The sequence below is a fragment of the Oncorhynchus gorbuscha genome, linkage group LG07 (assembly GCF_021184085.1).
Source record: "Oncorhynchus gorbuscha isolate QuinsamMale2020 ecotype Even-year linkage group LG07, OgorEven_v1.0, whole genome shotgun sequence".
In the NCBI taxonomy this organism is placed as follows: domain Eukaryota; kingdom Metazoa; phylum Chordata; class Actinopteri; order Salmoniformes; family Salmonidae; genus Oncorhynchus; species Oncorhynchus gorbuscha.
The window spans coordinates 46,790,588-46,814,783 of NC_060179.1; the positions used below are offsets into that span (position 1 = coordinate 46,790,588).

Here is a 24,196-nt window from a genome sequence, read left to right on the forward strand (position 1 = left end):
TAACATAGAAACAACGGATTTTCTGCATCTTCAAAAAAACAATGTTTATTAAATTATGAAAAATATGAATAACATTCCACCCATGAAGCCACTAGGTCATTTGACTGCATGAAAGGGCTTCACTAGGAACACCATTCAAACGTACAGACCGGTGTAAAATAGTGTGCTTGTATAAAGCTTTTTGATACCATTGATACTTTTTTAACTAGAACCATTTTAAATGTTCATAAAAGCTCCATAGGCTTGAACGGGAAGTATTTCGATTCGCTAATTCTCTTGAACAGTTAAATCTACAAACACCAAACCAATGTTGGCATGTTCAAATTGACTCAACTTAGATTGCTTGTCAAGATTGTGATGCTATTTGTACTTTTGAAATATAACAATTTTAAACTAGCATAAAAGCTCCCAATACTTCTAAGGCAAAATGTGGATTCAACACTGCTCTTGATCCATTTCAGATACTAACACCAACCCAACGTTAAAATGTGCAGACTAACTCAACTTACTATGTTTTTCAAATGATTTTTGATACGATTGTACTTTTTGAACGATAACCATATTAAATGTGTTTAAATCTCTATAGGCTTCAAAGCTACAAACACCAACCCAACGTTGAAATGTGGAGACTGATTAAACTAAAATTGATTCAACACAGCTTTTTGCTACCATTCATATTCCATAAACTATAAAGCTTGTTGCATCCAATACATTTTAATGGCGGAATGCAATCTTCAACATTCTGAACTGAAATCACTGCCACAAGCATTCAGAATGTTCCAAATTTTGAGAGCTTTATAAACATACTATGGCTTATGATGATATAGTACTTACAAACCAGCCCAAAATAGGTCACTATAGCTAACACAGCCTATGAAAACCCTATTAAAACCTTTACTACTTCTACCATCACTACTGCTGTCAGTACTACTACTACTACTGATGCATGATTTGAAGCTTCTATAATCTGCGATGAATTTAGCTATAAACTAGAAAAGGACATTAACTGAAGTAAATGTGCGTACTTGCTTGTCTTGAAGCACTTATGGTTATGAAATAGTAGTAGTAGACACAGCAATGTAATGTATCAATACAAAAAATAAAGTTATGAAGAAATGAGCAAGAATGACGGAGTTATATCAAAGCAATCGATTAATTAAGTACACTCAAATTTTAATAATGAATAATGCAACTATTTTTTATTTCGCTTTATAAACATAGAAACACAAATTATATCATTCATAGATGTTTATGCAGCACTCTGTCCTACTTTGAGTATTGCATCAGCATGCTGTAATCCAGGCTGGTCCATCTATACAGACACATCGAAAGGGTCATACCACATAGCTAGAGAGAGAGAGAGAGAGAGAGAGAGAGAGAGAGAGAGAGAGAGAGAGAGAGAGAGAGAGAGAGAGAGAGAGAGAGAGAGAGAGAGAGAGAGAGAGAGAGAGAGAGAGAGAGAGAGAGAGAGAGAGAGAGAGAGAGAGAGAGAGAGAGAGAGAGAGAGAGAGAGAGAGAGAGAGAGAGAGAGAGAGAGAGAGAGAGAGAGAGAGAGAGAGAGAGAGAGAGAGAGAGAGAGAGAGAGAGAGAGAGAGAGAGAGAGAGAGAGAGAGAGAGAGAGAGAGAGAGAGAGAGAGAGAGAGAGAGAGAGAGAGAGAGAGAGAGAGAGAGAGAGAGAGAGAGAGAGAGAGTAATTAACATGTACATGCATAACCTATGGGCCCCCCGTCCATTTGCACATGAGCATCATAGATGGGTGATCATTTGGGGGCCACTTTGGGATTCAGAAATTCAACAGTGAGTCAAAATGTTTTTCCCCACCCCTGATCTATATACATCTTTATAAAAACCATGTGGACAAATTCTGACCAACATATTAGATCAATGAATCAGATTTTTTGGTATTACAGTAGGTATCGTAAGTACTCATCCCCCTTGGATTTCTTCACATTTTACTGTGTTACAAAGTGGGATTTAAATAGATGTAATTGGACAGTTTATAAAATAATATTAATTAAACACTTCTAAAGTATATTCTAAAATATAATTTATTAGAAAGCAAATTACAGACTCCTCTTTCAATCTGTGTATTTCTCCAAAACTCAGTTGTCCTGAGGATTCGCAGAATGCCAGGACCTAAGATCAATGGAGACACTCAAGTTTTTGAATTATATATCTCCTTACACATTCACAAAAATGGTCATGGCCTCTGAACCTTCCAGCTGCCTACTGGACCCTATTCCAACTTAACTACTGAAACAGCTACTTCCTGTGCTTGGCCCTCCTATGTTGAACATAATAAACAGCTCCCTGTCCTCCGGATTTGGACCAGACCCACTAAAAGTGGCAGTAAAACGCCTCTCCTGAAAAAGTCAAACCTTGACCTGGCAAATGTAAAAAACTAAAGACAACTGACATTTACTCCTGAGGTCCTGACCTGTTGCACCCTCTACAACCACTGTGATTATTATTTGACCCTGCTGGTCAGCTATGACCATTTGAACATCTTGAAGAACAATCTGGCCTAAATGGCCATGTACTCTTATAATCTCCACCTGGCACAGCCAGAAGAGGACTGGCCACCCCTCAGAGCCTGGTTCCTCTCTAGGTTTCTTCCTATGTTACTGCCTTTCTAGTGAGTTTTCCCTAGCCACTGTGCTTCTACATCTGCATTGCTTGCTGTTTGGGGTTTGAGGCTGGGTTTCTGTATAAACACGTTGTGACATCTGCTGATGTAAAAAGGGCTTTACAGTGCATTCGGAAAGTATTCAGACTAATTGACTTTTTCCACATTTTGTTAGGTTACAACCTAATTCTGAAATGGATTAAATAATGTTTTTCCATCATCGATCTACACACAATACCCCATAATGAGAAAGACAAAACAGTAAAAATTAAAAATAAAATAAAAACATTTAACTGAAATATCTTATTTACATAATTATTCAGACTCCTTGCTATGAGACTCGAAATTGAGCTCAGGTGCGTCATGTTTCCATTGATCATCATTGAGATGTTTCTACAATGTTATTGGAGGCCAGCTGTGGTAAATTCAATTGATTGGACATGATTTGGAAAGGCAAACACCTCTCTATATAAGGTCTCACAATTGACAGTGTCAGAGCAAACACCAAGCCACGAGGTCGAAGGAATTGTCCCTAGATCTCCGAAACAAGATTTTGTTGAGGCATAGATCTGGGGAAGGGTACCAAAAAGTGTCTGCATCATTGAAGGTCCCCAAGAACACAGTGGCCTCCATCATTCCTAAATGGGAGAAGTTTGTAACCACCAAGACTCATCCTAGAGCTGGCAAACCGTCCAAACTGAACAATCGGGGGGGGGAGAAGGGCCTTGGTCAGGGAGGTGACCAAGAACCAGATAGTCACACCGACAGAGCTCCAGAGTCCCTCTGTGGAGATGGGAGAACCTTCCAGAAGGACAACCATATCTGCAGCACTTAATCAGGCCTTTATGTTAGAGTGGTCAGGCGTAAGGCACTCCTCAGTAAAAAGCACATGACAGCCTGCTTGGAGTTGCCAAAAGGCCCCTATAGGTCTGAGACCATGAGAAACAAGATTCTCTGATCTGATGAAACCAAGCTTGAACTTTTTGGCCTGAATGCCAAGCGTCACGTCTGGAGAAAACCTTGCACCATCCCTATCATCCACAGCATAATTGTTAAGTTGGCCATGCTTAAAGAGATATTCAGTGTCTGATTTGTTCATTTTAACCATGTACCAATCACTGTCTTTCTTTGAGGCTTTCGAAAAGCTCCCTGGTCTTTGTAATTGAATCTGTGCTTAAATTCAATACTTGACTGAAGGACCTTACAGATGTTGGAGTAGTCATTCAGAATTCATATCAACCCCTATTATTTCACACAAGATTGAGACCATGTAGTTTATTATCTTACACCAAGTTTTACTTCTGAACTATTTTAGGCTTGCCTAAACAAAGTTGATGAATACTGATGCAACAACAATATTTTAGTCATTTAATTTGTGAAAATGTGCCGAATTTTCTTTTCACTTTGACTTTATGGAGTATTATGTGTAGATCAATGACAAATCACAATGAAATATTCTGGAATTTCAATCCCACCTTGTAACTCAACAAAATGGGATGAAATCAGACGGGTGAATACGTACTTATGATACGCACTGAATATGTCTTACATTTTGTCATACATCATTCATTGGTCCAATGAATTTTGAGACACTATTTTTTGTTGTTAAAGATACACATCTTTGCTCTGTCAGAAGAATATTGTTAATACCTGATCAAACCTTTTTAATTAAATGGCACTATTTTAACAAAACAGTTATTCAAAGCACACACCAAGATTACACTGCACCACATTGAGGGACAAAGTGTTGTCATCATACCCTGCCATTTTGGACTCAGACATACTATCTAACTATTTGAAAATCAAATAAATGATTCTGTAAAACACAGGGCAGAAAAGGCCCTTGGGCAGGAACAATGCAATGCCACTTTGGCTCTCAGTCTCTATAATGTAACATCAAAACCATGAAAAATGAAAGCATTCAAAATATACCTTGCCAATATTCCATATAAATATCACTGGAGGGAGTTAAATGATTCAGAAAGATTATTAATTTGAAACATAATCTGAAATTCAACCATTACATACAGTGCCTATTCAAAGTTTACACACCCTGGCACAATTTTCACATTTGGCTGCCTTAAAAATTTCAATCTAAAAGGGGATTCAACTGGGGTTTTCTTCCACTGATCTAAAAACTATAGAAATGTTCTGAAATGAATAAAACAAATAAGTGCTTTTTGAAAAGGTCTTCCCACCCATTGCTGTGGCACATCTAAATATGTTCAGGTGATATTTTCAGAAACAAAATCACACAATTTGTTGAATGAGGTCCATATGTTATCAGAAGTAATAGTTGTCATGATTTAAGAATGCTGTACATACTGTACATACAACCTCAGAGCCACCGATGAGCCTTGCAAGTATGTATGGGATACATTTAGTTTGGAATAGATCAGGGGAGGTCAAATAAAATATCCCACTGAATATCCCTTTCAGTATGGTAATTCATCTGTGGATGGTGTATCATATCACCCAGACACTGTAAAGATCTGGCCATCCTTCCTAACTGAGCTGCGGGAGAGAATGGAATCTGCTCAGGGATATCACTATGATGCTTAAGATCATTTTAAAACAGTCACAGAATGTAATGGCTGAGGTGAAAGAGCTGTGCATGGATCAACAACATTGCATTCACTCCACATTACTGGCCTATATGACAAAGTGAATCATCCATCCTGTTTGCAACAATGCCCATAATACTGCAAGACAACATGGCCAATAAATTCACTTTTTGGCCTAAATGATAACTTAAGGTTTGGGTCTAATCCAATACAACACATCAGAGTGAAACCCTCTGTGTTTTCAAGTATTGTGGTGGCAGCATCTTGTTATGGGTCTGCTTGTCACCAACAGGAAAACTAAATATGGAAGGAACAAAGTCCAGGTAAAAACTTAGAGGAAAACATGCCCCAGTCTTCTGAAGACTTAACCCTGGGATTGAGTTTTGTTTAACAGCTGCACAATTATGCAAATGTGACTTTACAACCTGCAGTATTAAAACAAGCTGTGTAAAACTACATGTGTTATTTCCTAACAGTAAAAAAGCGTGTCAGCGTCAACTCTAATAAAGTGTTCATTTAAGTCGGAATTTGCAACACCCGTGGTGTTAGGGACCAACACTCTAGGGGTGTGAGTTTCTGAACACTGAAAGATTTTTGTTTCAAACTATTTCTGTGGGGCACTTAATTTCTAAGAAAGTGTTCAATTGAACAATGTGGGCGTTAAAATTCTGATCTCAAATTTGCTGTGTCAATCGAGTCATCTTTTACTTATTTTTTAATTTTTAATTTAATTTAATTTTGTTTTACTTAATCCTTTTTTAGATTTTATTTTAAGGCAGCAAAATGGGAGAACTGTGCAAAGTGTGTGTAAACTTTCATTAGGAATTATACAGCATATATAAATATATACACTACCGTTCAAAGTGTGTGTTAACTTTCATTAGGAATTATACAGCATATATAAATATATACACTACCGTTCAAAGTGTGTGTTAACTTTCATTAGGAATTATACAGCATATATAAATATATACACTACCGTTCAAAGTGTGTGTTAACTTTCATTAGGAATTATACAGCATATATAAATATATACACTACCGTTCAAAGTGTGTGTTAACTTTCATTAGGAATTATACAGCATATATAAATATATACACTACCGTTCAAAGTGTGTGTTAACTTTCATTAGGAATTATACAGCATATATAAATATATACACTACCGTTCAAAGTGTGTGTTAACTTTCATTAGGAATTATACAGCATATATAAATATATACACTACCGTTCAAAGTGTGTGTTAACTTTCATTAGGAATTATACAGCATATATAAATATATACACTACCGTTCAAAGTGTGTGTTAACTTTCATTAGGAATTATACAGCATATATAAATATATACACTACCGTTCAAAAGTTTGGGGTCACTTAGAAATGTTCTTGTTTTTGAAAGAAAAGCACATTCTTTGTCCATTAAAATAACATCAAATTGATCAGAAATACAGTGTAGACATTGTTAATTAATGTTGTAAATGACTATTGTAGCTGGAAACGGCTGATTTTTAATGGAATATCTACATAGGCGTACAGAGGCCCATTATCAGCAACCATCACTACTGTGTTCCAATGGCACGTTGTGTTAGCTAATCCAAGTTTATCATTTTAAAAGGCTTATTTATCATTAGAAAACCCTTTTGCAATTATGTTAGCACAGCTGAAGACTGCCGTGCTAATTAAAGAAGCAATACAACTGGCCTTCATTAGACTATTTGAGTATCTGGAGCATGAGCATTTGTGGGTTCGATTACAGGCTCAAAACGACAAGAATCTTCTTCTGAAACTCGTCAATCTATTCTTGTTCTGAGAAATGAAGGCTAGATATTCCATTAGAAATCATCCGTTTCCAGCTACAACAGTCATTTACAACATTAGCAATGTCTACACTGTACTTCTGTTCCATTTCATGTTATTTTAATGGACAAAAAAAGTGCTGTTCTTTCAAAAACAGTGACCTCAAACTTTTAAACGCTAGTGTATATATGTCGTTTTTTTAAATGTTGTATTTTTTACTGGATCACCACTACACAAAAACATGACAGACCTGGAAAGTTGAAAGTGCCTGCCTTCAGTCTTTGAGGGACGACAACATGGACATGGAGTACAACTCAAACAACAAAGAACCAGGAGACACACCCATTGGAGACACTGGGAGGAAAACATGGAGACAAAGACACAAAGCGTGGACAACTCTTATTTATAAGGGTCACTACTGGTCTTCTCTTGGTGCATTTAAACAAAACTCTAACAATATGATTGCTCCACCATAGGAGTGGTTACAGTACGTGGTGTGGTTGTTGAAGCTTCCCTAGTACACACTAAAAACAAATGGTTCTATAGAGTGCCAAATAAAGGTTACTTTGCCTGTAACTATATTTTTATTTGTTCTATAAGGAACCATGCTCATCGGGTTCTAAATGGAAGCTGAATGGTGCTATAAAGAACCATTTAATAAGCTTCTCTAAAGAGCCATTAAAAAAAGGTTCTATATAGCACCAAAAAAATAGGGGTCTGCTATGGTTACAACCCTTTTTATATGGTTCTTTACTTAACCTTTATGGAGAATGGCTTCATTAAGAACTTTTCTCAATATCAAAGGTTCTTTGTAGAACCATACAGGCTGTTTAATTCTGTTTTCATAACCATATTATATTGTTCAAATTCTATAGGTTTTATTGTTGTTTATTAACAAGTTGAATCATGTGTGTTAGCTCTGAAATAGCAGGGGGACCCTGAGGAGAGAATTGAGAACCACTGACTAAGTTAGTAAACCATTCACAACTGACCCGAAGCCATGCTTTGGTCTTTCACAATACACCTTCACTAGAGATAGTCATATATAACATGATTTAGCATAACACAACATATTAACTCAACTGGAATGACTCTCTCACTCACGGTTGCACAAACAAAAAGTTGTGTCTAAACCATGCCACAAATGATTCTAATGAGCCACCACCCCTACATTTAAATGGTCACTAAAATAATAATAATAATAATATATGCCATTTAGCAGACGCTTTTATCCAAAGCGACTTACAGTCATGTGTGCATACAAGAGGAAAGAACCCTTTTCTGAACTGCAAAGAAGCATCGAAGGGCTCCAAGGGTTCTTTGGGTCAGCATGGTTCCACATAGAGCCATCACCCTTCCCAAACAACCCTTGTTTTGTGTGTACCTACTGTTTTGTGCAATACCACACAAGACATGCCACAATGTAAATGTCTCTTCACAGTCGCCAAGTCCAGAACAGACTATGGGATGCACACAGTACTACATGGAGCCATGACTACATGGAACTCTTCCACATCAAGTAACTGAAGCAAGCAGTAAAATTAGATTTTAAAAAACAAATAAAAATACACCTTATTAAACAGCGGGGACTGTGAAGCCACACAAACATGGGCACAGACACATGCATACACACACACACACATACGATAACATACACACTATACATACACATGGACTTAGTACTGTAGATATGTGGTAGTAGAGTAGGGGCTTGAGGGCACACAGTGTGTTGTGAAATCTGTGAATGTATTGTAATGTTTTAAAATTGTATAAACTGCCTTAATTTTGCTGGACCCCAGGAAGAATAGCTGCTGCTTTGGCAGCAGGTAGCGGAGATCCATAATAAATACAAATACTACGGGAACGACTATGTTGTGAGGATATACACATTCTCAGACCACCTATGGAGGGTCAATATGACCATTCACTGAAACTGAAAGCCCCTGACCTCTAAACATTTGTTGCTTCATAATGATTCTAACCATATTGGGTTTAGAATATTGTGATTTCTGACCCGGTTTGTCAAGTTGAGATGAGATTATCCAATTTACCTCCACCGCCATCACAGCAAGTAGCACGGCAAAAATAATGAGCATATTCTCGTCCAACCACTCTCTAATACTCTCTCTGCACCCCTGTAACAGAGAAGTTAAAGCAATCAGTAAAACACCAGGAAATATCAAACTTCTCAGTTAAGGTAGAGAATGTGCTTAACTCTAAATCATCTTCTTTAAACAAGTCAAAAAGGGTGCTTGGGACCAGAAATAGATCACATACAAATGAAAACAACATACAAGTTTGCTGGCCTTTAAAAAAAATGTTGTTATATCAAATGTAACACATTTGAAGTAAGGCCATGAGTCAGGACCACTTACATTTTGATAGATGTCACACGCTGTGTAATTTGAAAAAGGCCGGATGTCATTGCAGTCACACATTTCATAAGAATTGGAGGCATTCTGGGTGTTATTGATGGGGTGGTAACAGGAGCAGGGTGCCTCCACCCAGATCTTTGGTCCTGTCCATCCACAACAATGAATCTACACGGTTGTAAGAGAAGGAGATAAATGCTTAATCTAACACTCTTTCAAAGTCTAAGGCGGGATTCAAACCATGCAGACAACTGACCATCGTACTGCACTTGACACACTGCAATCCTGATTCGGACGTAACTTTCCATGGTGGAAATTGCCATTGGGTCGCGCATCAGCTAACCATACCTGTTCTTAAATGACTTCTTAGATCACAAATGTGTTATATGCCAAATTCAAACATCGATGATCCAACTTCATTATATAAATCACTTCATTCGCATGGAAATGAAATCATGCATCAAGTTAGAAGACACCTATGTTGAAGTGGGCTTTTTGGAGGTTTAATTACTGTTACTGTGGTTACACCACCTACACAACATAAACATTCGACAAGTCAAGTGCAATAGCAAAAAATCTGTGTGGGTTTGAATCGCGGCCTCCATTTAGTTGAACTAGATTCTATCATAGATGACCTCTCAAAATTAATTCACACATATCAAGTGTCAGCAGCAACTCAGTTTAAAGTTAAGATTAGTTTGTTGTAGTTTTGATGATATTTGGAGCATGTATAGGGAACTATCCAAACAAAACCATGACTCTTAAAGAATTAGGTTGATCCATTCCAATTGATAATCATAGTTAACCGACTGGATGTATTGAGTGTTATTCCAGATGCTCAAAGCACTTTACATTAACGTATGGTGGAAACTCAACTCATCCTTAACCAACGTTTAGCACCCACTCGAGTGATGCCTCAGCAGCCATTTTAAGACAGAAAGCTCACCATAACGTTAGCCTTCACAGTGGAGAGGTGATAAGGGATTTATGCCAAATTAGGAATCAGGGGTTGATTTTTGTGGCCATGACAATACGTGGTCAGGTTGGGAATTTAGCCAGTACATCGGGGGTTAACACCCCTACTCTTCAATACCTCAGTTCAACATCTCATCCAAAGGACAAATGACCAACTGGCAGTGTATACTACTGCATGTATTACCTCCCGCTGAACGTAGTCCAGAGTCTTCTCCAAGTTCAGATAGTTGGACTCATTCTTGCCAAATGATGCAATGAGATGAAGGACATGCTGTTCGACTTTGCTTTCAAACTAGAACAAAATGTGTGAGAAAGAAATGAGATGCCTTTCAAAAGTCACTCCGACTATTGTGTAAATAACATACCCACTGATATCGACTTACAAGGTCTCCTTTCAACCCATTCACCAGGTAACAAAAAAAAGTTTTACTTTCGTGGCACACCCCGAGACAAACTAGGCTATTGCATACACAGAATGTGACGCTGTGGAATTAGATATAATAGCAGTGTCCCTTTTAGGCAACAATATTATTTTCAAAATCTCCCTGCATTGATGATTGTCACATCATTATGAAATGCGTATGTATTTGACTTGCTCCTAGCAGTGGCTCAGTAGGTAGAGCATGGCACTTCCATTGCCAGGGTTGTGGGTTCGTAGTCCCACGGGGATGTATGAGCTTCGGCTAAATTACTCAATTGCAAATGTAAAATGTGGCAAGCGGAGAAAAAACGGAAACCTGGTCATAGGGAGACAAATGATTTACCATAGATATATAGCTAGTTCAGGAAGTCATCTTTATTGTCACAAATCTTTGAATATCTTTGTAATTCATAAATAAGGGTGAACCAACACAATCTTGAGTGCCAGTCATGATTTAATAGTTTAAATAGTGTCATTGTTGATTGTGATGTGTAACTATGGTCAAATAACACCAAGGATTGTGTGAATTTAAGCATTGTACATGGCTCGTGTGAAGATAAGTACATAAGTAAGCGTAGTTACTCAGGTAATATCATAGGTAAATGTCTTACTGAAGTCCTCTGAGTGAAGAGCAGAACCGCTCCCACAATCTGAGCAGCAAGAAGGATGGAGAGCAGGAAGAAATACTGTAAAGATGAGCAATAGTTAGAGTAGATCAATCACTGCCATATTTGTATGTGCTGCTGCATAATTTATTTGTTTGTGTTTTAGGTGTGTGTAACCTACACAAGTTTGGACATAGAGTGGGGCAAAATAGTAAAATAGTATTTAGTCAGCCACCAATTGTGCAAGTTCTCCCACTTAAAAAGATGAGAGAGGCCTGTAATTTTCATCATAGGTACACTTCAACTATGACAGACAAAACGAGAAAAAAAATTCAGAAAATAACATTGTAGGATTTTTTTATGAATTTATTTGCAAATTATGGTGGAAAATAAGTATTTGGTCAATAACAAAAGTTTATCTCAATACTTTGTTATATACCCTTTGTTGGCAATGACAGAGGTCAAACGTTTTCTGTAAGTCTTCACACGGTTTTCACACACTGTTGCTGGTATTTTGGCCCATTAGTCCATGCAGATCTCCTCTAGAGCAGTGATGTTTTGGGGCTGTTGCTGGGCAACATGGACTTTCAACTCCCTCCAAAGATTTTCTATGAGGTTGAGATCTGGAGACTGGCTAGGCCTTAAATCACTGACCACAACAGGCGCTTATTAGAGCCAGGCGTCTATTTGAGCCAGGTGTTTATTTCCTTAATCCACACAGCTTTTGCTTATTTGTATAGTTTGTTTAATTCCAGCATTCACTTTCTTAGTACATTTCTTAGTTTCCTGCACTAATGTGTTATCCTTTACTCACAGTGTTTTGTCTTAGTATGCCTCTATTTTGGATGAAAAATTACTTGTAATTTGCAGAATAATTATTCTCCTCTTTGGACTGTCCATTTTCTTTCCAATTTCTGGGTGTCTGTACTCCCGAAGTTGTTCACTTTTATTGTGCTTCCCAGTTAGCTAGCATTTCTCTCCTGATTGCAGCCAATGGCTAGCAGTTTCTTACTGGCAATAAAAACATATTTTTTCTAGGCATTACTGAATTATTTAATATAACAAATAAAAAATTAACCCTCATAAACAATTGCTGGTAATTCATGGTAACCTCCTAAATAATTAATTTAGACCTGGTGTTTCTTTGAAACAGGCATTTATTTGCTGAAATGTGTGCTATTACCCGGCTATGGGACAGGAGATATTTGAGACTCAGCGTTTATTTTAAGTTTTACATTAACAGAACAATAAACCAGGTTCCATCCAACCTTTTTATGTGAGTAAAGTACATTTCGGATAACAGACAATTTGTCAGTAAATTACCAAATGTCTACGAACACTTTTATGGGAAAATATTGATATATCACATCATATGGAAGTAAACTTGGAGTCACATGATATGTTGTGTGGTCCTCCCACTACGACTCGGGAAACCATGAACATTATTAGGCGACAGATTAAATAAGTTATGTACGTCTGCTAAATGACTTAAATGTAAATGTAAATGTAAATGAACTTCACAGGGTGGTGAAGTACACGGTGATGAGCTTGATGCTCCTTTACAATAAATATTGACAGTCTTATTCTGGTGACATGATAATTGATGCTTGGCTTCTATTTGACAAATACAAATAATTGTACTTTTTCATCAAAAAAAAAAGTTGGTTCCTCAAGGGTTCTTTGGGTAGGGCGGTGGTTCTATGCGGAACCATAACAACTTAAAGAACTCTTTGGGCTCTTGAATGGTTCTTTACAGTTCAGAAAAAGGTTATTTGCTCTTTTGGTAATATTAAAAATTTAGGGGAGGTAGCTCCTTAGAATATTTTGGAGCCCATGATATACTCAACCTCAGGCGAGCAATAGCTAGAGACTTCCTTAAGATATAATGCACCTGCTGTTATTTACAAAAAAAATCAATCTACTCACAATACCCGTAATTGTCATGAATCCCGCCGAAGATGGTGCGTCGTCGCCGGCCTATTAGCTGCCATCGATTCCCTTTCCTTTTGTTTCTGTTAGTTGAGTCTAATTGGTTACACCTGTTTTGAGTTTAGTTTAGTTTGTAGGCTATTTAAGGGCACTAGGCCCGCTGGGTATTGTGCAGGCTTGTTCTCTGTTTATTGGTGTTGGTTGATTAGTGTGATCTCTATTTTCCCGGACGGTTTTAGTCCTGTTTATTTGGACGGGTTGTTTCATGCGCCCTTGTGTTTTTGCATGTCCGTTTTTCCGCTGTCATTGGAATAAAATATCCACGTAAGGAACTACCTGCTCTCTGCGCTTGACTCCTCCACCCACCATTCATAGAAGTCATAACAGTAATGACAAAGTGAAAACAGGTTTTTAGATTTTTTTTGTGCAAATGTATATATATATATATAAAAAAACAGAAATACCTTATTTACATAAATATTCAGACTCTTTGCTATGAAATTGAGCTCAAGTGCATCCTGTTTCCATTGATCATCCTTGAGATGTTTCTACAACTAGATTGTAGTCCACCTGTGGTAAATTAAATTGATTGGAAATGATTTGGAAAGGCACACACCTGTCTATATACGTTTCCACAGATACCAGTGCATGTCAGAGCAACCAACAAGCCATAAAGTCAAAGGAATTATCCATATAGCACCCAGATATGATTGGGTTGAGGCTCAGATCTGGGGAAGTATACCAGAAAATGTATGGAAAGTCCCCAAGAACAGTGGCCTCCATCATTCTTAAATGGAAGAAGTCTGGAACCACCAAGAGGAATCGGGGAAGAAGGGCCTCGATCAGGGAGGTGACCAAGAACCTGACGGTCACTCTGACAGTTCCTCTGTGGAGATGGGAGAACATTCCAGAAGGACAACCATCTCTGCAGCCCTCCACCAATCAGGGCTTTATTGTAGAGTGGCCAGACAGAAGCCACTTTTCAGTAAAAGGCACACGACAACCTGCTTGGAGTTTTCAAAAAGTCACCTAAAGGACTCAGACCATGAGACACAAGATTCTCTGATCTGAATGCCAAGCGTCACATCTGGAGGAAACGTGGCACCATTCCTACGCATGGTGGGGGCAGCATAATGCTGTGGGTATATTTTTCAACAGAAGGGACTGGGAGACTAGTCAGGATCGAATGAAAGCTGAACAGAGAAAAGTACAGAGAGTTCCTTGATGAAAACATACTTCAGAGTGCTCAGGACCTTAGACTGGGTCAACGGTTCACCTTCCAACAAGACAACGACCCTAAGCACACAGCCAAGATAAAACAGGAGTGACTTTGAGTCTTTGAATGTCCTTGAGTGGCCCAGCCAGAGCCCAGACTTGAACCCAATGAAACGTTTCTGGATAGACCTGAAAATAGCTGTGCAGCGACGCTCCCCATCCAACCTGACAGAGCTAAGGAGGATCTTCAGAGAAGAATGGGAGAAACTCCCCAAGTACAGGTGTACAAAGCTTGTAGCGTCATACCCAAGAAGACTTGAGGCTGTAATCGCTGCCAAATGTGCTTCAACAAAATACTGAGTAAAGGGTCTGAATACTTATGTAAATATTTTTATTTTTTATTTTTAGAGTTTTGCAAATATTTCTAAAAAACAGTTTTTGCTTGTCATTATGTGTAAGTTGATGAGGGGAAAAACAATTAAATACATTTTAGAATAAGGTAACGTAACAAAAAGTGGAAAAAGTCAAGGGGTCTGAATACTTTCCAAATGCACTATAATAACCATCATATCGAAGTATGTTGTGTTGTCCTCGCACTACGACTCGGGAAAGCGTACAGTTTATTAGGCTACAAATGAAATAATTTATGATCAACTTCACAGGGTGGTGAAAGTACACGGTGATGATCTTGATGCTCCTTTACAATAATTATTGATGGTTTTAGTTTGGTGACATGATAATCGATGCTTGCCTGCCCTTTGACAAATACAAAAAACCTCGCTCTTTCATCCATCATAATCTTGTCATGTACACACAAAATGATTTTTTACAAATGCACTCAGAGCTTGTCAGCTGTTTTGAACGATTTCTTACCATTCCTAACATGCATTTCACCTCCTTCAATGCACCCAGACACCCAATGAAGCCCAACGACATCGTAGCACTTCCACCAATGATCAGAAAATAGGAGAAGACAGGAAAAGACATATAGGGAGGGGCAGGCACTGTAAAAAGAGGAAATAACATCATTGGAGATACTTCTTGCTCATACTGGTATGGGTTGCCAGCAGTAATAGCTGTACCGTGCACTCAACTTTGAAATAAGAATTGGACCAGTGTCAAACCAAAGCACAATCATGTCTCAATTTGAAAACAAATCTGGGGTTAAAGTAGACCTATTATTTGACTAGCTTGTGAATATAATGTGTAGCTTACAGGCTGTCTGTTTTGAATGGATAAACTCATCTTTCTTAATATAAATTCCCAAAAAGCATGTTTTGGAGGGACATCAGGAATGAAATACTGTGATTTTGTTCATGAGATCCAAAAGTGAATCAGAAAGACAATTCCGAGTGTATAAAAAAGGACTATCTCAGGGAATGTTATTCCTATATTACTACAAAACACATCATTGTATATAAGGATATTTGCGTGTGGAAATATGACATGATGTATTATTACATATTGTCATTCATTGTGAGGAGTGGTTGATGAAAACAGAAACTCACTGAAGAAGCTTGTCTCAGCAAGGACTATCCATATCCCAAGTGACAGAAGGAGGGCGCCCACACACTGGTGGGAGGGTGATATCTTATTGCATTGCACAATAAATACATCTCTCAACTAAGAATTCATTTCACCTATCAATAGATATTTCGACAGACTTCAAGCAAGTTCAATCAACCTGCAAATATACAGAGTGTACTTTTATCAGTGAATTTGGGCAACAGTTACCACCATTCTTATGTCTAGCAGGAGAAACATTTAAATAAGTGAATGATCAAACTTACAGCAAAAAGGAGATTGAAAAGGAATAGGAAATATTTGATGAGATCAATACAGCCACGGGATGCCATTCTGTATCTGAAAAATAAGACACACAATCACAGTCATTATGGAGTTGTTCACTGCTTTGTTATTTGAATGGTCGTTTGGACTGCGTTTCTGCTTCCGACACAGCATTAACATTCTACAAGTCGAGTGCAGTGTAATGTTGGTCATCTACGTTTGTTTGAATCCTTGCCAATGTGGTTTCAAAGGTTGGTGGTCAATGGGTGGAGAATTAATGCTCTCTGTTATTAGTAATAGACCAGCGCGGGTGTGTGGCTGAGGGTTAACACCAACAACTCTGGACCCCATGTTGTAGTCGCTTCAAAGAGACATGGGTGTGCTTCTCGAGCCAACATTTCCATTCTGCCTCCATCTTTCTACCCCTCTCCTTCCTTCTGTCTAGATAAAATACGAAAGGGGATACGGAATGGGATTTTTTTTTTTAAACCAGGGGTGTCATATACCCTTCTCCTCGGTGATACAACCCAACATATTATATTACCCTCCAAGGTGATTAATTATTTAGTCACCAGTCATACAGCTCTCCAACACTAACTTAATGTCAATGTAGACAATACGTTATTACTTTCATGATACGTTTCTAAATAGCTGTTTTTAGCAATTGTTGTTTTCCTAAATATTTTCCATCTTGCAATATTACACAACAATTAACCACATCTTTCTGCTTGAAGCTGAATACAAGTCCCATCTTCAGTGTGAAGCCTTTGTTGGTTTTGTCATTTGTCATTTGTAAGCTTCCATGATTAGTTTACAAAAAGAATGTCTGCATATAAAGCATTTAAAATCCTACAGTATCACACATATCCTGATTTGCCCTCAAGATATCAATTTCTTTGATATTAAATTAACTGCTAATTTCTAAACTTGAAATACACATTCTTTTCTTACCTGTAATGAGAAGTAACAATGAACCGATAAAAGCAGAAATGGGTTTTGAGCGAGACGGTACAGGAAAAAACAGGGTGGTTACACAGATACAAATAGAACATGCAAATGAACTGTCACAGCTGAGCAAATATTACAAACCATATATTTTCACTTTCCTCCGAGATGTTTTTTCAGTTGGTTTTTAATATCCCATATTCAATAGGTTCAATTTGCCTTGAATTTTTTGTTTGACCAGCGTAAGTACACTCGCTGTAACCAATCTACCTGCTTAATTAAAAATGAATGAAACCAGGAAGAGGAAAAAGGGTAGCTTATATTTTTTTGTCAACAACAATCTAAACTACTTCATATGACTTAACTAATTAGATATAATTAGTTATGACATTTCCCAGAGCACCAGTTTTGGTCCTGTTGTAGCAACCTTTGAGAAAGTCCTTGTGGTAATTGTAGGCTTTATTTTCCTTAAATTCCTGAATCATTACTATTTAGAAGACTTTACAATGTGGTTAAAAACATTTCTCAGTATGAACAGTGTGCTGAAACAAACAATTAGGAACATTTTGTTCAGGTTTAGCCTACACTACCGGTCCAACATTTCAGAACACCTACTCATTCAAGGGGTTTTCTTTATTTGTACTATTGCCTATATTGTAGAATAATAGTGAAGACATCCAAACTATGAAATAACACATATGGAATCATGTAGTAACCACAAATGTGTTAAACAAATCCAAATATATTTTATATTTGAGATTCTTTAAATAGCCACCCTTTGCCTTGATGAAAGCTTTGCACACTTTTGGGATTCTCTCAACCAGCTTCATGAGGTAGTCACCTGGAATGCATTTCAATTAACAGGTGTGCCTTCTTAAAAGTTAATTTGTGGAATTTCTTTCCTTCTTAATGTGTATGAGCCAATCAGTTGTGTTGTGACAAAGTGTGTGTGTGTGTGGGGGGGGGGGGTATACAGAAGATAGCCCTATCTGTTAAAATACCAAGTAATATGGCAAGAACAGCTCAAATAAGCAAAGAGAAACGGCAGTCCATCATTATGTTAAGACATGAAGGTCAGTCAATCTGTAAAATTTCAAGAACTTATAAAGTTTCTACAAGAGCAGTCACAAAAACCATCCAGCGTTATGATGAAAGTGGCTCTCATGAGGACCGCCACAGAAATGAAAGACCCAGAGTTACCTCTGCTGAAGAGGATAACTTATTTGGAGTTATCAGCCTCAGAAACGGCAGCCCAAATAAATGCTTCAGACTTCAAGTAACAGACACATCTCAACATCAACTGTTCAGAGGAGACTATGTGAATCAGGCCTTCATGGTCGAATTGCTGCAAAGAAACCACTACTAACGGACACCAATAAAAAGAAGAGACTTGTTTGGGCCAAAAAACACAAGCAATGGACATTATATTGTCTGTGATTTATTTAGAATTTAAGAGACACTTAACCAGCATGGCTACCACAGAATTCTGCAACATTCTGCAGCCATCCCATCTGGTTTGGGATTAGTGGGACTATAATTTGTTTTTCAACAGGACAATAACCCAACACACCTCCAGGCTGTGTAAGGGCTATTTGACCAAGAAGGAGAGTGATGGAGTGCTGCATCAGATGACCTGGCCTACACAATCCCCCGACCTCAACCAAATTGAGATGGTTTTGGGATGAGTCGGACCGCAGAGTGAAGGAAAAGCAGCCAACTAGTGCTCAGTGTAAGTGGGAACTCCTTCAAGACTGTTGGAAAAGTTTTCCAGGTGAAGCTGGTTGAGAGAATGCCAAGAGTGTGCAAAGCTGTCATCAAGGCAAAGGGTGGCTATTTAAAGAATCTTAAATGTAAAATATATTTCGATTTGTGTAACACTTTTTTGGTTACTACATGATTCCATATGTGTTATTTCATAGTTTTGATGTTTTCACTATTATTCTAGAATGTAGAAAATAGTACAAATAAAGAAAACCCCTTGAATGACTAGGTGTTCTAACACTTTTAACCGGTAGTGTAAGTGAATAATTATCAATCATAAACATTCACCTGATTTTCCATTTGTGCCCTGGACTGTGTGCCTGAGACGGTTAAGTACAAATAGAGCAACACAGAACATTTTAGTGTCTCACTTACCCAGGTCAACTCCAAAGGCATAAAAGTGGGAGGAAGAGATTGGCTAAAGAAATACAATGCATTTAGTGTGGGCACAACTGGTGACTTGGGTAAACCCTTTCTCTTAATCAACGTTATGAATTCACTTCAGTCATTCACCTCTATCCGGTTTCAATCAGTTTTCAGTAGCAGGTCAAACTTGAAGCCCTTCAGCTTTGTTCTATTTCTGTGCAAGGTTTTTTTGTGTTTAGTTATTAGCCTAACTGATCTTAGTGGTCTGACGCTAATGGCTAGCAGGAGGTGGATGAAATTATACCATAATTATATCCTAGGCCATTAGATACATCAAGGGAGCAATGCTAATGGTTTTTGTCCTGTTATGAAATATGTGGTGTTTAACAAAGTGGAGGCTTGCTTGTACAAGCTCTCAATTGCAAACGTAATAAACAGGGCTCTCTTCTAAAATGACTCCAGCTAGCCCTTGTAATTGCCTTATTGACCAGTTTTGGTTCCCAAGACGTTTTTTGAAAGTTCATGCAGATGTTTGATTTCTGAAGAAGGTGTCCATAAAAATATAAACATATAAAGAAACATATAAAGAAACCTCAAATTGGACAAATTTTGTGTGTTCTGAGAACGTGTTAATTCGGGTTTAATATTTCCCGTGGCCCAAATCCACAAAGCGTCTCAGAAAACGTTCTAGAAATCCTGTTAAAACTTGTTTTCAGAGAAGAAGAAAAAACTCAGCTGAGAGTAGGCAAGGGTTTTCTTTATTTTTACTATTTTCTACATTGTAGAATAATAGTGAAGACATCAAAACTATGAAATAACACATATGGAATCATGTAGTAACCAGAAAAGTGTTACACAAATCGAAATATATTTTCGAAACTATGAAATAACACATTTTGATTTGTCTAAAACTTTTGACCGGTAAAGTATGTCACTCCTGTTCAACAACTCTAAATCGCTTTGGCATGGTAGGCATCAAGTCACTTGCCAATAATGTTGCATAAAGCATTTGAAAGGTCTATCATTTTCGTCAAACACAATCAAAGGACCTAAAACAGGCGACATTCAGTCTTCCCCAAGGTCCGGAAGGTCACACAATATTTGTATTATATTTCCCAGAACAGAGGGAAAAAAAACACAGAGTAATGAGGGGATGTAAACCAGGTGTGCGGAAAAACAAGACAAAACAAATGGAAAATGAAAGGTGGAAAGACGATGGCTAGATATCCGGTGACCGTCGACGCCGCCCGAACAAGGAGAGGGACCGACTTTGGCGGGAGCTGTGACACTAATGATCATCGAAACGAATGCTAGACAGTCAGGGAGCATCGGATATTCCAAAGCCATGGATATGGAACAATTGTTTTGCAATTTTGATGCAAGGAAATATAATACAAATGTTGTGTGGCCTTCCGGACCTTGGGGAAGACTGAATGTGGCCTTCCACTTCAGGAGGCTGAAGAAAAGACGCTCACAAACCTTTACAGATACACAATTGAGAGCATCCTGTCAGGCTGTATCACCGCATGATATGGCAACTGCACCTCCTACAACCACAGGGCTCTCAAGTGGGTGGTGCGGTCTGCCCAATGCATCACCGGGGGCATACTGCCTGCACTCCAGGACACCTACGGCACTTGATGTCACAGGAAGGCCAAAAAGATTATCAAGGACATCAACCAACCGAGCCACGACCTGTTCATCCATCATCCAAGACTCTTCCTAGAGCTGGCCGCCCAGCTAAACTGAGCAATCGGGGGAGAAGGGCCAAGAACCCGATGGTCACTCTGACAGAGCTTCAGAGTTCCTCTGTGGAGATGGAGAACCTTCCAGAAGGACAATTAGGCCTTTATAGTAGAGTGGCCAGACGGAAGCTACTCCTCAGTAAAAAGGCACATGACAGCCTGCTTGGAGTTTTTTTCTCCATAAAGCACCTACAGGACTGTCAGACCATGGGAAACAAGATTCTCTGGTCTGATGAAACCAAGATTGAACTCTTTGACCTGAATGCGAAGTGTCACGTCTGGAGGAAACCTGGCACCATCCCTATGGTGAAGCATTGTGGTGGCAGCATCATGCTGTGGGGATGTTTTTCAGCGGCAGGGACAGGGAGACTATCAGGATCTAGGGAAAGATAAACTGAGAAAAGTACAGAGAGATCCTTGATGAAAATCTGCTCTAGAACACTCATGACCTCAGAATGTGGTAAAGGTTCACCTTCGAAAAGGACAGCAACCCTAAGAACACAAACAAGACAATGCAGGATTGGCTTCGGGACAAGTCTCTAAATGTCATTGAGTGGCCCAGCCAGAGCCCGGACTTCAATCTGAATGAACATCTCTGGAGAGTCCTGGAAATAGCTGTGCAGCGACGCTCCCCATCCAACCTAATAGAGCTTGAGAGGGTCTGCAGAGATGTGTGCCAAGCTTGTAGCGTCATACCCAAGAAGACTCAAAGCTGTAATTGCTGCCAAAGGTGCCTCAACAGAGTACTGTCTAAAGGGTATGAATACTTATTTTAGATGTGATATTTCAGTTTTTTAAATTTATTAGCAAAATGTATTTGTGTGTAGATTGATGAGAAGAAAAAAAAACAATTTAATCAATTTAATCCATTTACATTACATTTAAGTCATTTAGCAGACGCTCTTATCCAGAGCGACTTACATTTTAGAATATGGCTGTAACGTAACAAAATGTGGAAAACTCAAAAGGTCTGAATACTTTCCGAATGCACTGTATAAATACATTGAACAAATATATAAAATGCATCATACAACAATTTCTAAGATTTTACTGAGTTACAGTTCATATAAGGAAATCAGTCAATTGAAATGAATTCATCAGGCCCTAATCTATGGATTTCAAATGACTGTGAATATAGATATGCATCTGTCGATCACAGATACCTTAAAAATAAAGGTAGTGGCGTGGATCAGAAAACCAGTTAGTATCTGTTGTGACCACCATTTTCATCTGTCACGACTTGCGCAGAAGTCGGCTCCTCTCCTAGTTTGGGCAGCGTTCTGCGATCGTCTAGCCATCGCCGCTCCATTTCTCGTATGTCCATTTGTTTTGTCTTGTTCCATACACACCTGGTTTTCATTCCATAATCACACTCCATGTATTTAGTCCTCTGTTCCCCTACATGTCTTTGTGTGTAATTGTTTATTGTTATGTGGATATTCCGTGTTTTTGGCACGTTTATGTTTTTATTTGCTGTCGTGTTTGGACAGGAATTAAAGTGAGCCTGTTTACTACACTCTGATCTCCCGCACCCGACTTCGCCTCCGTACACACTCCTAACAGCCTCATGCAGTGTGACACATCTCCTTCACATAGAGTTGGTCAGGCTGCTGATTTTGGCCTGTAAAATGCTATTTCACTGCTCTTCAATGGCTGTGCGAAGTTGCTGGATATTAGCAGGAACTGGAACACGCTGTCGAACATGTCAATCCAGAGTATCCCAAACATGCTCAATTGGTGACATGTCTTGTGAGTATGCAGGCCAGGGAAGAACTGGGATTTTTTCAGCTTCCTGGAATTGTGTACAGATCCTTGCGACATGGGTCCGTGCATTATCATGCAGAAATATGAGGTGATGGAGGCAGATGAATGGCAGAACAATGGGCTTCAGAATCTCGTCACATTCTCTACATTCAAAATGCCATTCTATAAAATGCAATTGTGTTCATTGTCTGTAAATTATGCCTGCCCATACCCTTATCCCACCGCCATAAAGGGGCACTTTGTTTACAACGTTGACATCAGCAAACCACTCGCTCACACGACATGCTGTCTGCCATGTGCCCGGTACAGATGAAAGCAAAATTAATATTTTAAGAGCACACTTCTGCAGCGTGCCAGTGGCCATCGAAAGTGAGCATTTGCACACTGAAGTCGATTACGACACCCAACTGCAGTCAGGTCAAGGCCCTGGTGAGGACGATGAGCATGCAGATGAGCTTCCCTGAGACTGTTTCTGACAGTTTGTGCAGAAATTCTTTGGTTGTGCGAACCCACAGTTTCATCAGCTGTCCGGGGGGCTGTCTGCAGGTGAATAAGCCGGATGTGGAGGTCCTGGACTGACGTGGTTACACATGTTCTGCGGTTGTGAGGCCAGTTGGACGTACTGCAAAATTCTCTAAAACAACGTTGTATGCAGCTTAATGTAAAGGAAGGAACATTCAATTGTCTGGCAACAGCTCTGGTGGACATTCCTGCAGTCAGCATGCCAATTGCATGCTTCCTCAAAACTTGAGACATCTGTGGCATTGTGTTGTGTGACAAAAATGCACATTTTAGAGTGAACTTTTATTGTCCTCAGCACAAGGTGCACTTGTGTAATTATCATGCTATTTAATCAGCTTATTGATATACCACACCTGTCAGATGACTTGGCAAATCTGTGCAGACAATTTGAGAGAAATAAGCTTTTTGTGCACATGGAACATTTTTGGGATCTTTTATTTCAGCTCATGAAACATACGACCAACACTTTACATGTTGTGTTTTTATTTCACTGCACCTGCGATAAAATCTACAAAACATGTGTATGTGACCAATACATATTATTTTATTTTGAAATAACATGATGTACAGTGTATATACATATATATATATATATATATATATATATATATATATATATATATATATATATAAAAAAATATAAATAGCAATGCCTATGCTATTTTTAATATGTAAAAAGTAAATTATTTTCTTTAGGAATGTAGTGAAGTAAAAGTTGTGAAAAATATAAATAGTAAAGTAAAGTACAGATACCCCAAAAAACAACTTGTAGTACTTTTAAGTATTTATTACCTAAGTACTTT

At 38.5% G+C, this 24,196-nt stretch overlaps 1 protein-coding gene across 1 annotated transcript; it reads right to left on the reverse strand.

The window, feature by feature from the left end:
* Positions 1-1,182: 1,182 nt before the first annotated feature.
* On the reverse strand, positions 1,183-17,307 carry cd37 (CD37 molecule). The gene is made up of 9 exons (XM_046356490.1): positions 17,242-17,307; positions 16,293-16,365; positions 16,011-16,074; positions 15,376-15,506; positions 11,365-11,439; positions 10,517-10,624; positions 9,361-9,525; positions 9,037-9,120; positions 1,183-1,347 (listed from the first exon to the last, which is right to left on the reverse strand). The coding sequence occupies exons 2-9, from the start codon at positions 16,356-16,358 to the stop codon at positions 1,267-1,269; spliced, it is 774 nt and encodes a 257-aa protein (XP_046212446.1). The 5' UTR covers positions 16,359-16,365; positions 17,242-17,307; the 3' UTR covers positions 1,183-1,266.
* Between the last annotated feature and the right edge of the window lie 6,889 nt (positions 17,308-24,196).

Coding starts and splice junctions, on each gene's coding strand:
- cd37 (XM_046356490.1), bottom strand. CDS start 16,358: ATGGCATCCCGTGGCTGTATTGATCTCATCAAATATTTCCTATTCCTT. Junction 11,440..15,375: donor TGAAATGCATGTTAGGAATG/GTAAGAAATCGT, acceptor TCATCTTTACAG/TATTTCTTCCTGCTCTCCAT. Junction 9,121..9,360: donor CGTGTGACATCTATCAAAAT/GTAAGTGGTCCT, acceptor TCTCTGTTACAG/GGGTGCAGAGAGAGTATTAG.